The sequence below is a fragment of the Leptodactylus fuscus genome, chromosome 2, assembly GCF_031893055.1.
Source record: "Leptodactylus fuscus isolate aLepFus1 chromosome 2, aLepFus1.hap2, whole genome shotgun sequence".
Lineage (NCBI taxonomy): Eukaryota > Metazoa > Chordata > Amphibia > Anura > Leptodactylidae > Leptodactylus > Leptodactylus fuscus.
The window spans coordinates 249,509,839-249,528,308 of NC_134266.1; the positions used below are offsets into that span (position 1 = coordinate 249,509,839).

At 44.8% G+C, this 18,470-nt stretch overlaps 1 protein-coding gene across 2 annotated transcripts in view; it reads right to left on the minus strand.

The window, feature by feature from the left end:
- The window catches only part of CAB39L (calcium binding protein 39 like), an 80,916-nt gene that overhangs the window by 34,250 nt on the left and 28,196 nt on the right, over positions 1 to 18,470 (minus strand). For both annotated transcript variants that reach the window (XM_075266015.1, XM_075266016.1), the window contains exons 2-4: positions 5,612 to 5,757; positions 3,261 to 3,425; positions 1,719 to 1,837 (exon numbers count right to left, since the gene is read on the minus strand). In XM_075266015.1, coding sequence (XP_075122116.1) covers positions 1,719 to 1,837; positions 3,261 to 3,425; positions 5,612 to 5,722 — 395 coding nt within the window. In that variant the 5' untranslated portion in view covers positions 5,723 to 5,757. The remainder of the gene's footprint in view (positions 1 to 1,718; positions 1,838 to 3,260; positions 3,426 to 5,611; positions 5,758 to 18,470) is intronic.

The following is an 18,470-nucleotide window of genomic DNA, read 5'->3' on the forward strand; positions in this document are numbered from 1 at the left end:
AAGAAGTTGGCTCCCTTAGCAATATGGAAAAAGATTAGAAGGGTAGAAGTGATTTTGGTGGTAGACACCCCCTTAATGTTCTGCTCAGCACCTTATAATATTGTCTTAACTAGGTAAAATTAAATGTAACGCCTGTAATGTAAGCCTAGGGTGACAGGGAGCTCTTAGTGCGTGTCCTGAGATGTCATATAATGCACTGACACATGACCATAATATCACATTGCTGAGTGCACTGGGACTGACGTTCTACAGGTCCCTTGTTCATCTATTGATCAGCGTTTACCGCCATACAGGCAAACACCTAAACCATGGAATCCCAATACAAGCCGAGTGGAAACTGGAACGATAAATGATTAACAAGCCAATAAAATATTAACACGGCTACTTCCATTAAGTAAGCTTCACAGAGAATGGGGTCTGGTGCGCGGCACTACTCTCACTTCCTCCAGCAGAGATGTGACACTTTAGCTATTTTAGGAAGCGCTCCTCGGGCAGCCTCCCTCATATGCTGTTACTGGATTAAGTTACTAGATGCATTCCACTTACTTTTATCAATTAAATAGACTTGGCTTGCAAGTGCTCCGAAACATTTACCTATTAGAATTTCCCTCTGAGGGCTAAGCTAGGCTATTCTGCCAGATATCTATGATAGACCTAGATAGAAAAAAACAAAAAACTTGCAAGTCTTCAGTAGGTGATACCTTTTTTATTGGCTAACTCATAATGAAGACAGAATATAATGTTTCGAAGCTTCATCTGGCTTCTTCTTCAGATATATCTAAAAACACTTTCTGAAGGCTGCATATTTATGTATAACTGGACACATAGGGCTAGGACACATAGGGATAGGATTACAGGAGGGAGGGGGGAGAGGCTTATTACTATATACATAGAAAAACAATTCACAGTTCCCAGGTTCTTTATCTTTATGGCTGTCTTAGTTCAGTGATTTGTATAGAATGACATAAACCCATGTGATTCATGTCATTCTATACAAATCACTGAACTAAGACAGCCATAAAGATAAAGAACCTGGGAACTGTGAATTGTTTATTTGTTTTTATATGTATAAAGTAATAAACCTCTTCCCCCCTCCCTCCTAAAATCCTATCCCTGTGTGTCCTATCCCTATGTGTCCAGTTATACATAAATATGCAGCCTTCAGAAAGTGTTTTGTCATCATATTCTGTCATCATTATGAGTTAGCCATTAAAAAAGGTATCACCTACTGAAGACTTGAAAGTTTTTATTTTTATTTTTTTATATTTCATACCCACTGGCTAACACGGTACAAAAACAAACATTATCCTTAGACCTAGATAGTTAAAAGTCTGGCCAGGCAGGTGACGAAATAACATACATACGTAGTGTCCCTGACTGACAACCTGTCCACAATAAGGATATCATGGCCAAGTCCTGGACCATAGAAAGCTCCTGAGTTCATGGTCATATCCATTGTCAGCTGATCAAGACAACATATTTAAATGTGGTTATGTTTATGGGAAAATCACTTTAAGATGTTAAATATTCCCTTCAGCGGCGTATAAATTCAGTTTACCCATACATATGGGTTGTCAGTGTCGCCTGGCTTTCCCAGTTATGTAGTGATCCTCCCCATTTATGCAGGGATATCTTAGTTGCTCACTGTATAAGTAAAGTCTCTGACCAGCACTTGCACAATACTTCTGTTACCTCCTCTATTGTGATGTATAACTCACCCTTTAAGTAGTATAAAGAGGATATGTTGATGGGCGCTAATATATTCCACTGTGGGCGAGCGTGTGCCAATCTGTCTTCTCAGGATATTGTTGAATATCTGGGACACGTCCTTCTTACCCTGTAACATGTATCATTACATATTAGTCATTAAGTATCACCGACAATAAGAAACCATTGACAAATCATTTCTCCAGACATGTCTGCTCCAGAATTGTTGTTTCATCCAGAGCACCTTTTGTTATAAACCTGCGCTGGGCAGTTCCTCTGTTTATTCCCCCTGGAAATGTGTGACTAAATGGACGTGTCCCATTGCTGCCCCTTTTTCACCAATCGCTCATAGACTTAAGTCTAGGAAGGATCACTTTGAAGTTTAATTTCTACGGATTTGACCTCAAAGACCAATGACGTAAAGCAATACCTTAAAACACGAGAAGAACTAAATTTCTTCGAAACATGGTCAGAGAGTGATAAACTTCTATAGAAAAAGTTCACTTCACTTGTAAAAAAGGTGGTTCTATATGTTGCTGAATTATAGGGTGTGCTTATTTTTCCCATTTGGTTCCTGAATGTTGATTTTTTTTTTTAAACCTTATAATTATTGATTTTTTTTTTCAACACTGGAACAGAATTAATGGGGTTTCTTGTGTTTTTGATACCGACTCCCAACGACTGAATGAAAGGGATATGGCAGTCTGAAACATACACCACAAAGGGGCTGCAGCTGTTTTCCATTCACAGGTTTAAAGGGTTTGTTTTTTGTGACCTTTTCATTGACGACCTATGCTTAAGATGGGTTATCAATTAAAGATTGGTGAGGGTAAGTTCACACGGGGTTTTTTGGTCAGGGTTTTGAGGCCATATCCACCTCAAAACCCTGACCAAAAAGATGGCTCCCATTGAAATCAATGGGAGCCGCTCAGGTCTTTTTTCTGGGAGCAGTTTCTTCCGGCTCCCGGAAAAAAGCAGCGAGATGCTCATTCTTCAGGCGGAGTCGCCTCGTGATTCGGCCTGAAGAAACTCCCTCCTCCGGACTAGGCCCATTCATTGGGCCTAATCCAGAGCGGGGTGCGCGGCTGGATGCTGATGCAGTACACCGGCTTTCAGTCGCAGATACCCGGTTTCTGGATTGGAAACTGAGGCGGCCTCTGCCTCAGGTTCCAATCCAAAAGACCCAGTGTGAACATACCCTAAGGGTCCGACACGACACCCTGCTCCCGGACTCATCAGATGTTGGAAAAGGCTGCAGGGCTTACCAAGCACAGCGCAATACATTTGTGCAGCGGCTGTGCTTGGTATCACAGATCAACCCATTTACTTGAATGGGACTGAGCTGTAATAGGCTATGTGACCAATGAGCATGATATTACAAAGCCTGTGAAAAGGATGTGGGGCTCAGGGAGCTGATCCACAGGTGACCTGACAGTCAGGGTAGATCATCAATTAAAGATCCATGGGGGTCTAAGCATAGGTCATCAATTAAAAAGTCAAGGAAAACCCCCATTAAAGACATTATACTGGCTATAGCTTAGAGGGACACCTACCTCAAAGTCTATGAGGTGCAGATTGGCTATCAAAGTCACTAGCAGGCCACTGTTGTACAATTCCTGTGCTAGCTGAGCCACGGTTTCTGTCTGGGGCTCTTTGTCACCCGTGCCACACAAAATTTCCTTTGTGGCTTGAAGTGACTTGGAAACTTCTTCAGAAGCCTGTTAATACAAAAATACAGCAAACAATAAAATTCATTAATAAGTATTTTCTTGCAAATATTTATAACCATTTTAAAGCAACTATGAGTATTTCGCTATTATTAGGAGTGAGACAGCAAGGAAATAATTGGAAAATCAAACTCATTGGCAGTGGCCTATGAAAGCATTAGTAATGCAGAGATGTATCTGCTCGCACTGGTCTCTACCAATGGTAATGTAATGTCCTCATATAAACAGATCAATTTTATTGGTAGATACTTAAAGAGAAGATGTCACCGAAAACAGGTCTTTCAAGACAACCCTATCAGCAAACCTGACAGGTCTATATTAATAAATAATTGTATTCCCGATAACATGAAGCAGCTTTATGTAGCGCACTATGTTGTGCTATATTCTTATAAGACATTTCTGAATAAAGTGACAACAGGGCGTTACCATTGAGCGTGTGTCCATACACAGGCTGATATTGTCCAATCAGTGACTGAGTAGGGACACAACCTCTAACAAAGGGGATGATAACATCCAGCTACCACTGTATATACAGAGGAGATCCAAAAAAAGATGCTTCAGAGTCATTGTTTCATGAAGAATACAAGTATTTACTAAAAAGACACGCCAGGGGTAGAGACTGGTCCCCTCAAAAAGGAGTCTGCCACCAAAACCCAACATCACATCTAGATTGGTTCAGGTGACTGTAACCCAGGGGTGGGCAATTAATTTTCCTATGGGGCCACATGAGAAATTGAAACTGTTCTAGAGGGCTGTACGCTCCATGGCAATTTTAGCCCCACCCACTTCTACATTGACTCCGCCCATTCTCATCCATTTTTTTTTTTTATGTGTATGTATAATCCTCCTACAGTCACCCTAATATTATATGCTCCCACATTATAATGTTCCCCTCCAAATGCCCCACAGTATTAAGCCCTCTCCTTGTGCCACAGTTTACAGTGGGGGAAACTAGAGGGGGCACATTAAACTGGAGGCAACTAAAGGCAGGTATGTCCCCCTCTAGTTACCACCACGGTTTAATATCCTTCTCCAGTTGACCCCAGTTTAATGTAACCCTCTATCTGCCCCCTAGTTTAATGTCTCCCCTCCACCTGCCTTCAGTTTAATTGCCCGTTACATCTGCCCCAGTTCCCTCCTCTTGCTTACACATACGGTCTCTTCTATCCTCCTCATCTTCCATCAGTCTCCATTCCTGGTTTGTTCTTTCTGTGTAACACCAACCACATTGTCCTGTGTGGCTTTGCCCACTAACGAGTCTGATCCTATCCTAGTGAGCTAAAGGACCTTTAATGACACCATCAAAGGTCCTTAAGTCAACTTGCCATTCGACATCTACCTTTATCCTACATCCTATGCGGACCAGTCAGAGAGAGAGGGTCGGATGTGGTCCATAGGCCATACAATGCCCCGGTCTGCTCTAATCTAACAAACAGATTTTTCCCCTTGTGAATCTTTGATAAATTATGTAATTTAGAAAGTAGGCGGGGGGAGGGTGTTTAGATTAGTGGAGGGATTAGTTTTCATCCTAGACAACCCCCTTTAATATGCTGGGTTCTGGTATTTTGGATGTGTGAAGAAACCAGTGCTTGAGGAAACATTAGCAAGCACGTTGAATCCTATTGACTTCAACCAGACCTTTAGTAAAGCCCAGGATCCCAGCACTGAAGGCAACATCTCCAACCAATGAGCCAACGTTGCATCCTAATTTATTATCTAAGGGTATGTTCACACATCAGTATGCCATCCGTCCGTTTGAATTCAGTTTGACACTTCAAAAACGGACTGATGCACATACTGATTGTATACTGACACCTTTTTATGCTAATAGCAAACGTTTCCGCCCCCTAGAGGACAGATAAGGGGATTAAAAGCAGCAATTGTAAACAAAGTAAAGATAAGGAGATATAATAAATGTCCCTGTGTCCTCCTTATCTCTACTCTGTTTACAATTGCTACTTTTAATCCCCTTATCTGTCCTCTAGGGGGCGGAGAACGTTTGCTATCAGCATAAAAAGGTGTCAGTATACAATCAGTATGTGCATCAGTCCGTTTTGAAGTGTCAAACTGAATTCAAACGGACGGATGGCATACTGAGGTGTGAACACAGCATAAGAGACGATGGCCGTGTTCTAGTAGAGACAACAATAAATCCCATGACATATCACACATCTTACTTTCTCGGTCTTCTTGTCCTGCTTTTCTAATAAGGCCATGTTTTCCTTCAGAGTTTTGACAATTTCTGCAGGATTCTTGTGTGATTTGCTGAACAGAGGCATTTTCTTCATTTTTCTTTCTTTCTTTTTATCAATGTAACAGAATCCTTCAAAGGAGAAAGAACATCAGATTAGACCATCAGGCTAAAAAGGAAGGAGTTTCTTTTACAATATAAAATGTATCATTTACAAAAAGTTATTCGCACAAACCTATCTGGATTTGACAACAAGGTTATGCAACTAGAGATTTGTCAAATGCTATGAAAATACTATGGCTAGCATACTACATACTACACATTTATATATGGTATATACAGTTAGAGCGATAGTGTGATATCTTATTACAGAAGACAATAAAAACCAATGAAAACTCATTGGAAATGTTAATTGTTTTTTGTCTCTTCTGTGATAAGATATCAGGTTATGGCAAGGTTAACCAATTGTAGAAGTTCAGGTTAACGCTATGTTCCCCTCTGCACAAATGGACACACAGACCAGTAGAACAGCAGGCAGAGCTGACTGCGCAGGCCCGCGGCCATTTTCTTGTGGTCGCTTACACGCACATACTGTGTAAACAGCCACAAGAAAATGAACGCAGGCATGCGCAGTCAGTTCTGGACGATGGTAGAGCTGACTTCGCGTGCGTCCCATTTAAAGGCAGAAGAAGCCATCCGACGAACACGTCCAGAGGAAGAAGAAACTGTCACTGGATATTTCTCTCGCAGCATTGGGGACGCCCCCAGTGCTGTTTGAGCGCTGAGGACCACCCCCTGTGCTGCAAAAGAACTCATTTGCATACCGAAGAAAACTGGGATTTCTACCAAACGGCGGCATGGAAAAGACATCTAAAGGTAGGAGAAGAATAGCCTTTCCAAAGACTATTCCTAGGTGTTAGGGAGAAAAAAATTCAGTTTTAATGATTGAATCCCTTTAAGGCCTCATGCACACAACCAGCTATCTCACAGACTCATCAATTCCTATGGTCCCATACACACGACTGTGTATTATCGTGGTACCTCAGGACAGGTCCTATTCCTGTCATTTTTTTCCGGCCATGCTCATTTGCTTCAATAAATGGGACTATGGAGCCAGATGCCGTCCATAACATTCAATCACGGCCTTGCGACATGGAAGACATTCCAATCCCTCAACCACATACCTAGCTGACAAGCGCTCATCTGCCCACACAGTATACAAGTCATCACCCCCAGAAAGCAGAAGAGCTCCATATAGTCATAAGTATGAGTAAAATGTCATATTACAGTCATAAGGGCCCAATTCTATGACTATCACAGGACTTTAATAGACAAATATTGGCTCTTTCAAGCACTCCTGGGTAATGACTTAATATTAGGTTTCATTGCTACAAATGGATCACTGATGAAAGGAAATTCACCGCTAGAAATGACCTTCTAAACCTTTACTATTGATGGGAAAATGACAGGGATTTCTGGTACTATAATACTGACGTCATCCATGACCTGTTTGCCTTTCAACAAGCCCCGCCCACACGTCGGTGCACAAAACGTTAGAAACGGTGTAAAACAATTGAGGTGTAAAGATTGTACATCGTTTTTGGCCCCAGAATTCTGGTGCCTATTTATTAGTTTATTTGCCCGACTGTCTATCCAACGAGGATACGATTTCTAAGGCGCCATTCACTTACTTGGAACAGGAATCCGCTGCAGATTTTTTACCTGGGCAACAAATCCGCCATTCCCGAACCCACCCTGAAAACAAGCATGCTTCACATTTCCAAATCCGTAACATGATCCTATATCCACGCTGATATTCTAATACTTGACCTCGAACCCTCATTCACATGTATTGTACTGTCGATTTGCAGCCAGATGTCATTACAAATTGGGTCCCAGTTACCGTATATACTCGAGTATAAGCCGAATTTTTCAGCCCAATTTTTGTGCTGAAAAAGCCCCCCTCGGCTTATACTCGAGTCAGCAAAACAAAAAAAAAAAAACAAAAAAAAAAAAAAAAACCCCAAAAACATACAAAAGTAGAAAATGACTATGAAACACAAACACATTAGGTATCCCTGTGTCTGACAGTGCCCGGTCTACTGAATATAGGGGATCTGCAGTGCTCCTGTTCTGTCGGGAAGGGGTTAATAGGAGCACTGCAGATACCCTATATACAGCCAGGCTGAATTCCAAGTATGTATGGGGGGAAACGGTCCTCAAGCTCAGGGAAGGGGCAGACAGACAACCAGAACACCCCCTCCCCTTCCCCAGCAACTACTGCACCCAAAAACTCCGACCATTTTAGTTTTTGAAATTTTCTAGTAGCTGCTGCATTTCCCCCCTCGGCTTATACTCGAGTCAATAAGTTTTCCCAGTTTTTTGTGGTAAAATTAAGGGCCTCGGCTTATATTCAGGTTGGCTTATACTCGAGTATATACTTCTATTCTTACTTTTGTCTGCTCTGGTACCTTTATACACAACCAATTCTCAAAAAAATGTAAAAAAAAAATCACATTAATGTTCTAAAAAAAGAGAAGTCTCCACCATCAGCATAAAAATAACCTTGTTCACACAATGCAGCTGAAGCATATGTAAGTGCTCATGCCCATCCTCCCGGGTCAGATACTGGAATGGACTATAAAGAGAATGAAACGCGATAGCTTTATTCCCAACTAGCTGAACGCAAAATCAATATAAAGAACAGTCATTAAAAATAAAGCAGTAACAACAATGACTGCAGTGTCAACATGAAACCGATGCCCTGCCCAGTCCGTCACATGGCATGTGGGACAAAGCCCAAAGCCACAAACACATGTCACTCCAACCGATGACAAATAAGCCTTGGTGAGGAGTGCTGTGACAGGACTAGACTGCGCCCCCACTCGTAGTAGAAGAAGAAGCAGACATGCCACGCTGTGCATGGAAAATGTTCAGTTCCCCTTCTACTTTCCGTTAGCACCCACGGGCTCGCCTCATCCAAACTGGCAGTCTCAAGTTTTACAAAGAATGGCAACGCCTGTAAACATTGGAGCTGTTATGGAGGAATAGATCTCATTACTGGTAACAAAGAAGAGGGGAAAAAAATCAGCCCAAAATGTCTGGATTTGTCACGGCTCTGAAGGTTTAGTTGACGGTATTATCACATGCTTATAGGTGTGCTTGTGGTTGGCAGGTCTTATATAGGTTGTGTCATAAACCACATTATCTTATATATTAGCATACCTGTAGAATATTACTGAGAGACTGCCATAGGGACTCGGAACAGAGACGCAGATGTAACTGTAGCCTTATAGGAAATGGCAGACTAGTTTGTGAGCTTATCTGTGAAAACTGGAATAGTTTGATATATATACAGTGGGGCAAAAAAGTATTTAGTCAGTCACCAATAGTACAAGTTCCACCACTTAAAAAGATGAGAGGCGTCTGTAATTTACATCATAGGTAGACCTCAACTATGAGAGACAAAATGAGAAAACAAATCCAGAAAATCACATTGTCTGATTTTGTAAGAATTTATTTGCAAATTATGGTGGAAAATAAGTATTTGGTCAGTGTCACGGAGCGAAGGTATACGTCTTCCTCCGGAAGGTCTTTTGAATCAACACGGACGCAAGAGGTCGGGAGACAACAGCAATTTATTGTAATCCACAAAGTTAGTAGCCGGCGGCGGTCACATCAACCGTAATAACAATAAGTCCACAGAAGTCACAATCCAATGATAACTTTGGTTCCTTGGTCCTGTAACTAAATTCTGGCTCTCTGCAGAGCTGTGCACAGGCCGGCTAACACATACTAACTCCAAGCTACAACTATATACTAAACTGTTACTTCCTATATCTGGGGGTGGGAAGGGCTGAGTCACAGATCCTTCCCCCCTCACCTATGCCAAGGAGAGCAGACTCCCTGTCTCTTTTGAACAATGCACAGTCCAACATCTTCTTGGAGACACCGATCAGATTATCTCCACCCATTGTCCTCACTAGTTAGAGGTATTTGCATACAATGTGCTAACACACTAGACCCTAATCAGCCAACTACACATTGATGTATACAACAGGTTAGAGAATACATTCCACATGAAATATATATTACACATTGCCTATAGTATAGACTCTAACCATCCCGTGACAACCCCTCCCCCTCTCAAAACATGTGCATGACACAATTGGCCTACACAGGTAAATTGGGGAATGCACATCAGTCTCTATAGGTCATATGTCCTCCTGCCGGGATAACCCATCCGCGTTCTGGTATTGGTTCCCTCGGCGGTGCTGAATGGTAAAGTTGTAGGGTTGAAGGGCTGGCATCTGTCAGAAAATCCGGTGGATCCATGTTGGCTTCTCCCTGAGCTTGGCTTCGGGTCACTGCTCCCACAAAGTGGCACTGTAGATTTCCAACATCGTTGCCTAACAGAACATCGGCCGGCAGCCCGCTCATCACACCAATTGTGCATCGTTTTGGTCCATAACCATAGTCGAGTTCCACGGTAGCTTTAGGAATACGTCTTTGAGTACCCCCTGCCAACTTGATAGAAATGCCAGAGCCCTCCTCTAGGGCCTCGGGTCGCACAACTCGGGGGTCCGCTACCGTTAGGAAAGCTCCCGAGTCCCGGAATCCAACAACTGTTCGGCCATCCAGTAGGACCTCCTGCAAGTGCTTCCTCTGAAGGTTTGCGGGATGTGTGGCGGAAGGCTGAATCCCATAGACCCCTGGAGGTGGAACAGATGGGTCATTCATGGAGTCATCTGGAAATGGGGCCAAACTTTCTGTCCTAGGGGTGGTTCCCAGGTAGTGAATAGGCCGGGATGCCACGGTGGCCCGTGCCCCCATGTTAGCAGGGCAACTAGCTTGCAAATGTCCAGGCCGCCCGCACCCAAAACATCTGCGCTCTAGCATTCTTCCAGTGGGTCGTTGTCTAGGGACAGGGTTGTTCATAGCTGGAGGCCGATGGGCTGGGGCAGGGGTAGAGGGGGAATTGTAATCCTGAGGCCGGACACGAAAGGTGGGTGGCTGGCTGAAGGGTGTCTGGCGGACTGTGGTAGTTTTCCGCTCCTCTGCAAACAACCTCTTCCACTGCGGCTTGATGGTCAGGCCCTCATCTGCAAGAGAAGCAGCTTGCTCAACTGTGGCTGGGTTCCGTTCCAGCACCCACTCACGGATCTCAGCGGGGCACTGGGAAAAGAACTGTTCCTTAAGTATGACTTGGAGGATCTTATCGACTGTGACAGCCTCCTCTCCTTCTAGCCAGCGCTTGCATGCTTGCTTCAACTTGTGGGCGAACATGTGGAAGGAGCTTCCCCCATTGTAAGACAAAGAGCGGAACTGAACTCGGTAGGACTCTGGAGTGACTGCATAATACTTCTGCACCGCTCTTTTAATGGCCTCATAGTCCCGCTGATCACTAGGGTCCATGGCTCTGAGAGCTTCCGCAGCCCCATCTCGTAGGTGCCCCACCAGATACCGGACCCAATCCTTCTCTGGGACTTCCATCAGGCGGCACTGGTGTTCGAAGTCCTGAAAATATCCATCAACATCCCCAGCCGCTTCATCAAAGGTCTTGAAGTGTTTATGGGAGACATATGGTGGTTCTCTCACTGTTGGGCTGGGGGTCGACGTTTGATTATAATTCCGCGCAGTTATCTCAGCCATTCGCATTTCATGCGCCATTCTTTCCTTTTCATACGCCATTCTCTGTTCCTCCTTCTCCGTTTCCTGAGCCCTCTGTAATGCTCTACTCCTTTGCTCTGCAGTTGCTTCTAGCCCCAGCACTGCCAATTCCTCCTCATACAAAACAACCCATCTGCTCTTTTGGGTCTGTACCTGCCACTCCCGTATCTCTACTGTCTCCTGGGGGCAGCCCTCCTCATGGTCGCTTTGCAGGGTCATCTCCTCCAGTGCCTCGATCAGTTGATCTTTCGTTCTTGCCTGGTAACTCAGGTTTAGTTCCCGGGCCCTTACTTGTAGACTTGCCATAGTCCAGTTCCTGTATTCTGAGGTTGTGGCTCCATTAATCGCTGAGCTGCTGTAGTCCATCTCGCTGTCCGCTGTTGATCCCACCGCTGCCAACCAGTTGTCACGGGGCGAAGGTATACGTCTTCCTCCGGAAGGTCTTTTGAATCAACACGGACGCAAGAGGTCGGGAGACAACAGCAATTTATTGTAATCCACAAAGTTAGTAGCCGGCGGCGGTCACATCAACCGTAATAACAATAAGTCCACAGAAGTCACAATCCAATGATAACTTTGGTTCCTTGGTCCTGTAACTAAATTCTGGCTCTCTGCAGAGCTGTGCACAGGCCGGCTAACACATACTAACTCCAAGCTACAACTATATACTAAACTGTTACTTCCTATATCTGGGGGTGGGAAGGGCTGAGTCACAGATCCTTCCCCCCTCACCTATGCCAAGGAGAGCAGACTCCCTGTCTCTTTTGAACAATGCACAGTCCAACATCTTCTTGGAGACACCGATCAGATTATCTCCACCCATTGTCCTCACTAGTTAGAGGTATTTGCATACAATGTGCTAACACACTAGACCCTAATCAGCCAACTACACATTGATGTATACAACAGGTTAGAGAATACATTCCACATGAAATATATATTACACATTGCCTATAGTATAGACTCTAACCATCCCGTGACAACCCCTCCCCCTCTCAAAACATGTGCATGACACAATTGGCCTACACAGGTAAATTGGGGAATGCACATCAGTCTCTATAGGTCATATGTCCTCCTGCCGGGATAACCCATCCGCGTTCTGGTATTGGTTCCCTCGGCGGTGCTGAATGGTAAAGTTGTAGGGTTGAAGGGCTGGCATCTGTCAGAAAATCCGGTGGATCCATGTTGGCTTCTCCCTGAGCTTGGCTTCGGGTCACTGCTCCCACAAAGTGGCACTGTAGATTTCCAACATCGTTGCCTAACAGAACATCGGCCGGCAGCCCGCTCATCACACCAATTGTGCATCGTTTTGGTCCATAACCATAGTCGAGTTCCACGGTAGCTTTAGGAATACGTCTTTGAGTACCCCCTGCCAACTTGATAGAAATGCCAGAGCCCTCCTCTAGGGCCTCGGGTCGCACAACTCGGGGGTCCGCTACCGTTAGGAAAGCTCCCGAGTCCCGGAATCCAACAACTGTTCGGCCATCCAGTAGGACCTCCTGCAAGTGCTTCCTCTGAAGGTTTGCGGGATGTGTGGCGGAAGGCTGAATCCCATAGACCCCTGGAGGTGGAACAGATGGGTCATTCATGGAGTCATCTGGAAATGGGGCCAAACTTTCTGTCCTAGGGGTGGTTCCCAGGTAGTGAATAGGCCGGGATGCCACGGTGGCCCGTGCCCCCATGTTAGCAGGGCAACTAGCTTGCAAATGTCCAGGCCGCCCGCACCCAAAACATCTGCGCTCTAGCATTCTTCCAGTGGGTCGTTGTCTAGGGACAGGGTTGTTCATAGCTGGAGGCCGATGGGCTGGGGCAGGGGTAGAGGGGGAATTGTAATCCTGAGGCCGGACACGAAAGGTGGGTGGCTGGCTGAAGGGTGTCTGGCGGACTGTGGTAGTTTTCCGCTCCTCTGCAAACAACCTCTTCCACTGCGGCTTGATGGTCAGGCCCTCATCTGCAAGAGAAGCAGCTTGCTCAACTGTGGCTGGGTTCCGTTCCAGCACCCACTCACGGATCTCAGCGGGGCACTGGGAAAAGAACTGTTCCTTAAGTATGACTTGGAGGATCTTATCGACTGTGACAGCCTCCTCTCCTTCTAGCCAGCGCTTGCATGCTTGCTTCAACTTGTGGGCGAACATGTGGAAGGAGCTTCCCCCATTGTAAGACAAAGAGCGGAACTGAACTCGGTAGGACTCTGGAGTGACTGCATAATACTTCTGCACCGCTCTTTTAATGGCCTCATAGTCCCGCTGATCACTAGGGTCCATGGCTCTGAGAGCTTCCGCAGCCCCATCTCGTAGGTGCCCCACCAGATACCGGACCCAATCCTTCTCTGGGACTTCCATCAGGCGGCACTGGTGTTCGAAGTCCTGAAAATATCCATCAACATCCCCAGCCGCTTCATCAAAGGTCTTGAAGTGTTTATGGGAGACATATGGTGGTTCTCTCACTGTTGGGCTGGGGGTCGACGTTTGATTATAATTCCGCGCAGTTATCTCAGCCATTCGCATTTCATGCGCCATTCTTTCCTTTTCATACGCCATTCTCTGTTCCTCCTTCTCCGTTTCCTGAGCCCTCTGTAATGCTCTACTCCTTTGCTCTGCAGTTGCTTCTAGCCCCAGCACTGCCAATTCCTCCTCATACAAAACAACCCATCTGCTCTTTTGGGTCTGTACCTGCCACTCCCGTATCTCTACTGTCTCCTGGGGGCAGCCCTCCTCATGGTCGCTTTGCAGGGTCATCTCCTCCAGTGCCTCGATCAGTTGATCTTTCGTTCTTGCCTGGTAACTCAGGTTTAGTTCCCGGGCCCTTACTTGTAGACTTGCCATAGTCCAGTTCCTGTATTCTGAGGTTGTGGCTCCATTAATCGCTGAGCTGCTGTAGTCCATCTCGCTGTCCGCTGTTGATCCCACCGCTGCCAACCAGTTGTCACGGGGCGAAGGTATACGTCTTCCTCCGGAAGGTCTTTTGAATCAACACGGACGCAAGAGGTCGGGAGACAACAGCAATTTATTGTAATCCACAAAGTTAGTAGCCGGCGGCGGTCACATCAACCGTAATAACAATAAGTCCACAGAAGTCACAATCCAATGATAACTTTGGTTCCTTGGTCCTGTAACTAAATTCTGGCTCTCTGCAGAGCTGTGCACAGGCCGGCTAACACATACTAACTCCAAGCTACAACTATATACTAAACTGTTACTTCCTATATCTGGGGGTGGGAAGGGCTGAGTCACAGATCCTTCCCCCCTCACCTATGCCAAGGAGAGCAGACTCCCTGTCTCTTTTGAACAATGCACAGTCCAACATCTTCTTGGAGACACCGATCAGATTATCTCCACCCATTGTCCTCACTAGTTAGAGGTATTTGCATACAATGTGCTAACACACTAGACCCTAATCAGCCAACTACACATTGATGTATACAACAGGTTAGAGAATACATTCCACATGAAATATATATTACACATTGCCTATAGTATAGACTCTAACCATCCCGTGACAGTCAGTAACAAAATTTCATCTCAATACTTTGTTATATCTCCTTTGTTGGCAATGACAGAGGTCAAACGTTTTCTGTAAGTCTTCACAAGGTTGGCACACACTGTTGTTGGTATGTTGGCCCATTCCTCCATGCAGATCTCCTCTAGAGCAGTGATGTTTTGGGGCTGTCACTTGGAAACACGGACTTTCAACTCCCTCCACAGGTTTTCTATAGGGTTGAGATCTGGAGACTGGCTAGACCATTCCAGGACCTTGAAATGCTTCTTACAAAGCCACTCCTTCGTTGCCCTGGCGGTGTGCTTTGGATCATTGTCATGTTGAAAGACCCAGCCACGTTTCATCTTCAATGCCCTTGCTGATGGAAGGAGGTTTGCACTCAAAATCTCATTATACATGGCCCCATTCATTCTTTCATGTACCCGGATCAGTCGTCCTGGCCCCTTTGCAGAGAAACAGCCCCAAAGCATGATGTTTCCACCCCCATGCTTTACAGTAGGTATGGTGTTTGATGGATGCAACTCAGTATTCTTTTTCCTTCAAACACGAAAAGTTGTGTTTCCACCAAACAGTTCCAGTTTGGTTTCATCAGGCCATAGGACATTCTCCCAATACTCTTCTGGATCATCCAAATGCTCTCTAGCAAACTTCAGACGGGCCTGGACATGTACTGGCTTAAGCAGTGGGACACGTCTGGCACTGCAGGATCTGAGTCCCTGGCGGCGTAGTGTGTTACTGATGGTAGGCTTTGTTACATTGGTCCCAGCTCTCTGCAGTTCATTCACTAGGTCCCCCCGCGTGGTTCTGGGATTTTTGCTCACCGTTCTTGTGATCATTTTGACCCCACGGGGGGGGGGGGGGGGTTGCGTGGAGCCCCAGATCGAGGGAGATTATCAGTGGTCTTGTATGTCTTCCATTTTCTAATTATGGCTCCCACAGTTGATTTCTTCAATCCAAGCTGGTTGCCTATTGCAGATTCAGTCTTCCCAGCCTGGTGCAGGGCTACAATTTTGTTTCTGGTGTCCTTTGATAGCTCTTTGGTCTTCACCATAGTGGAGTTTGGAGTCTGACTTTTTGAGGGTGTGTACAGGTGTCTTTTTATACTGATAAGTTTAAACAGGTGCCATTACTACAGGTAATGAGTGGAGGAAAGAGGAGACTCTTAAAGAAGAAGTTACAGGTCTGTGAGAGCCAGAAATCTTGATTGTTTGTAGGTGACCAAATACTTATTTTCCACCATAATTTGCAAATAAATTCTTACAAAATCAGACAATGTGATTTTCTGGATTTGTTTTCTCATTTTGTCTCTCATAGTTGAGGTCTACCTATGATGTAAATTACAGACGCCTCTCCTCTTTTTAAGTGGTGGAACTTGTACTATTGGTGACTGACTAAATACTTTTTTGCCCCACTGTGTATATATATATATATATATATATATATATATATATATATATATACACATACATACATACATACATATACACACACACACGTACGCACACACTGTATATATATAACCACATTTTTGATGACACCTGCCAAAGTGAATCTGTCATACAGCAGAATAAAGTAGTGACAGAGAGCTGGAATCCGATGATGTATCACTTACTGGAAGGCTTGCTGCTGCTTTCCTTCCTACTGTGTGCCGTCCTCCATATTCATTAACTATTCATGCACAGTATAGGGAGAAAGTTGTCAATCAGCGGCGGGAGGGCAGGGGAGCAGCAGCTCATGAATATCAAGGACTACAGCCTTGGCTCTGATAAAGGGCAATGTCATGAAATGATAACCTTCCAGCAAGTCATATATGAACAGGCTGAGGGTCTCGGTCACTACACTGCTCCCAGATCAGACAGCACAAACCTGGTGACACCTCCTATTCTAATCACACACTTCTATAAAGGTGCATGTCATGTTTTAATAATGGAGCCATGACTGCGGTGGAAGATTTGGCTCAAGTGCATCCTAATAAACCCTATTGATTTTAGAGGGGGGTATTGAAATGCCTGTAGCAGATCAGGTTATAGGCTTTATGCTGAAAATCCACATTCAGAGGAAGGGAACTCATTTTCAGTCACAGATATTTCTGCAAATTCTGCATTTCTTTGTGGTGGGTGAATATACTGAAATGGGGTCTGTTGGATTCCAGTATTTTTGACTGCAAAAACACTCTAGCACACTGCGTCAGGATTAACATTCACATGGTACAACTCGCCGCAGTTAAAACTCCAGTGAATATAATTCATGTAGTTTTGGTACAGTTTCTTCATTTTACAGATGAAATATTTGCCTATAGAGGTTGTCAAGGATTTATTAATAATAATAATTATTGACCTATCTTTAGCATTAGCATAGGCCATAAATATCTGATCTGTGTGGTGTGGACTTCAATAGGAATCAGTTGCAGTAACACAAACTGGCTGCTATACAGAACATGGAGCTATCTGCTCACGGCCTGCATTCAGTGTCTGCCCATGAGCATCTTCTGGTCTCCCCGGTGAAACCTTTTGGGTTTTTTTAACCGGACACAAAGTCCTGAATGTCCGACTTTGTGTCCAGTTAAAAAAAACAAAAAAACACGCTTTTGCCGCGGAGACCAGAAGACGCTCACGGGCGGACACTTTGGGTTTGAAAACTGCCTGCCTGTCTAGTTTCTCGGGCAGGAAACGGAAACCTGCAAAGTGGAGACCGGGCGCAGGTGTGAACCCAGCCTAATCCTGTAAAATCAGAAACTGCACCACAAACCACAGAAAAATTGTTTGCAGACAGTCTAATGCAGTTTTAACTGTACCCAAGTGCACCCATATTCTTACTTTGGGTAAATGGGGTGGAGGTGGGGGTCACAAACAAACAACTCATATGTTACCTTAGGCAAATCTTCCCTGGCATGTACAATGTGTGTTAAAGAGGGATAACGCAGTGCAGATTTAGTACACATTCACACAACATAATATAACCAAGTGCATAACTGAGCCACTGCATGCATATATTACATGATATGCAGATCATGCGGATTATACTTGTGCAGCCATTGTGGGCGTTATGGCCCGGCTGATGAAGACTACTCTGGCATGTCCCTGACTGTTTATAGAGCGACAGGAGTTTGGGTTATGAGACACCATATACAAACAAGGATGTGAAACCTCTGTGCAGCGAGGCAGATGACAGCGCTGACTCCATGCCAGTGTGAGAGCCGGGCAGGCATATTGTTTTGTGTTTGCCAATTCAAGCTGTGATCATCACATCCTCTGTTTGCATTTATCATGTCATATATTTGCTCTCTGCTGCCATCTCTCCATTTAGGACTTGGCATTATTTATTGAGCATACAAATGATTTCACTGGAGAAGAATTTGCTCTTGAGATGAATAACTGCATGCAGCCCACGGTGCGCTTGTATTAGAGCTGCTCTATGTGCATGGGCAATAATATGGATTTATAGCCTATGCTCTCCAGATAGATATAGGTATAATCATACTTGCCAATTCATATGGAATGCCCAGGGGGCTCCCGAAAAAAAAAGGGGGCGATCTTCTAATGTCCCAGAAGAGTAGGCAAATATCCCAGGCCCAGAGCAATGTTCCCACATCAGCCGGGCGGTCTGCCGTGGGCGCTCCTGGGTGTATACTTGTTACTCCCTACATGGGTAAGCAATTGTGACCTATTTATCTATCA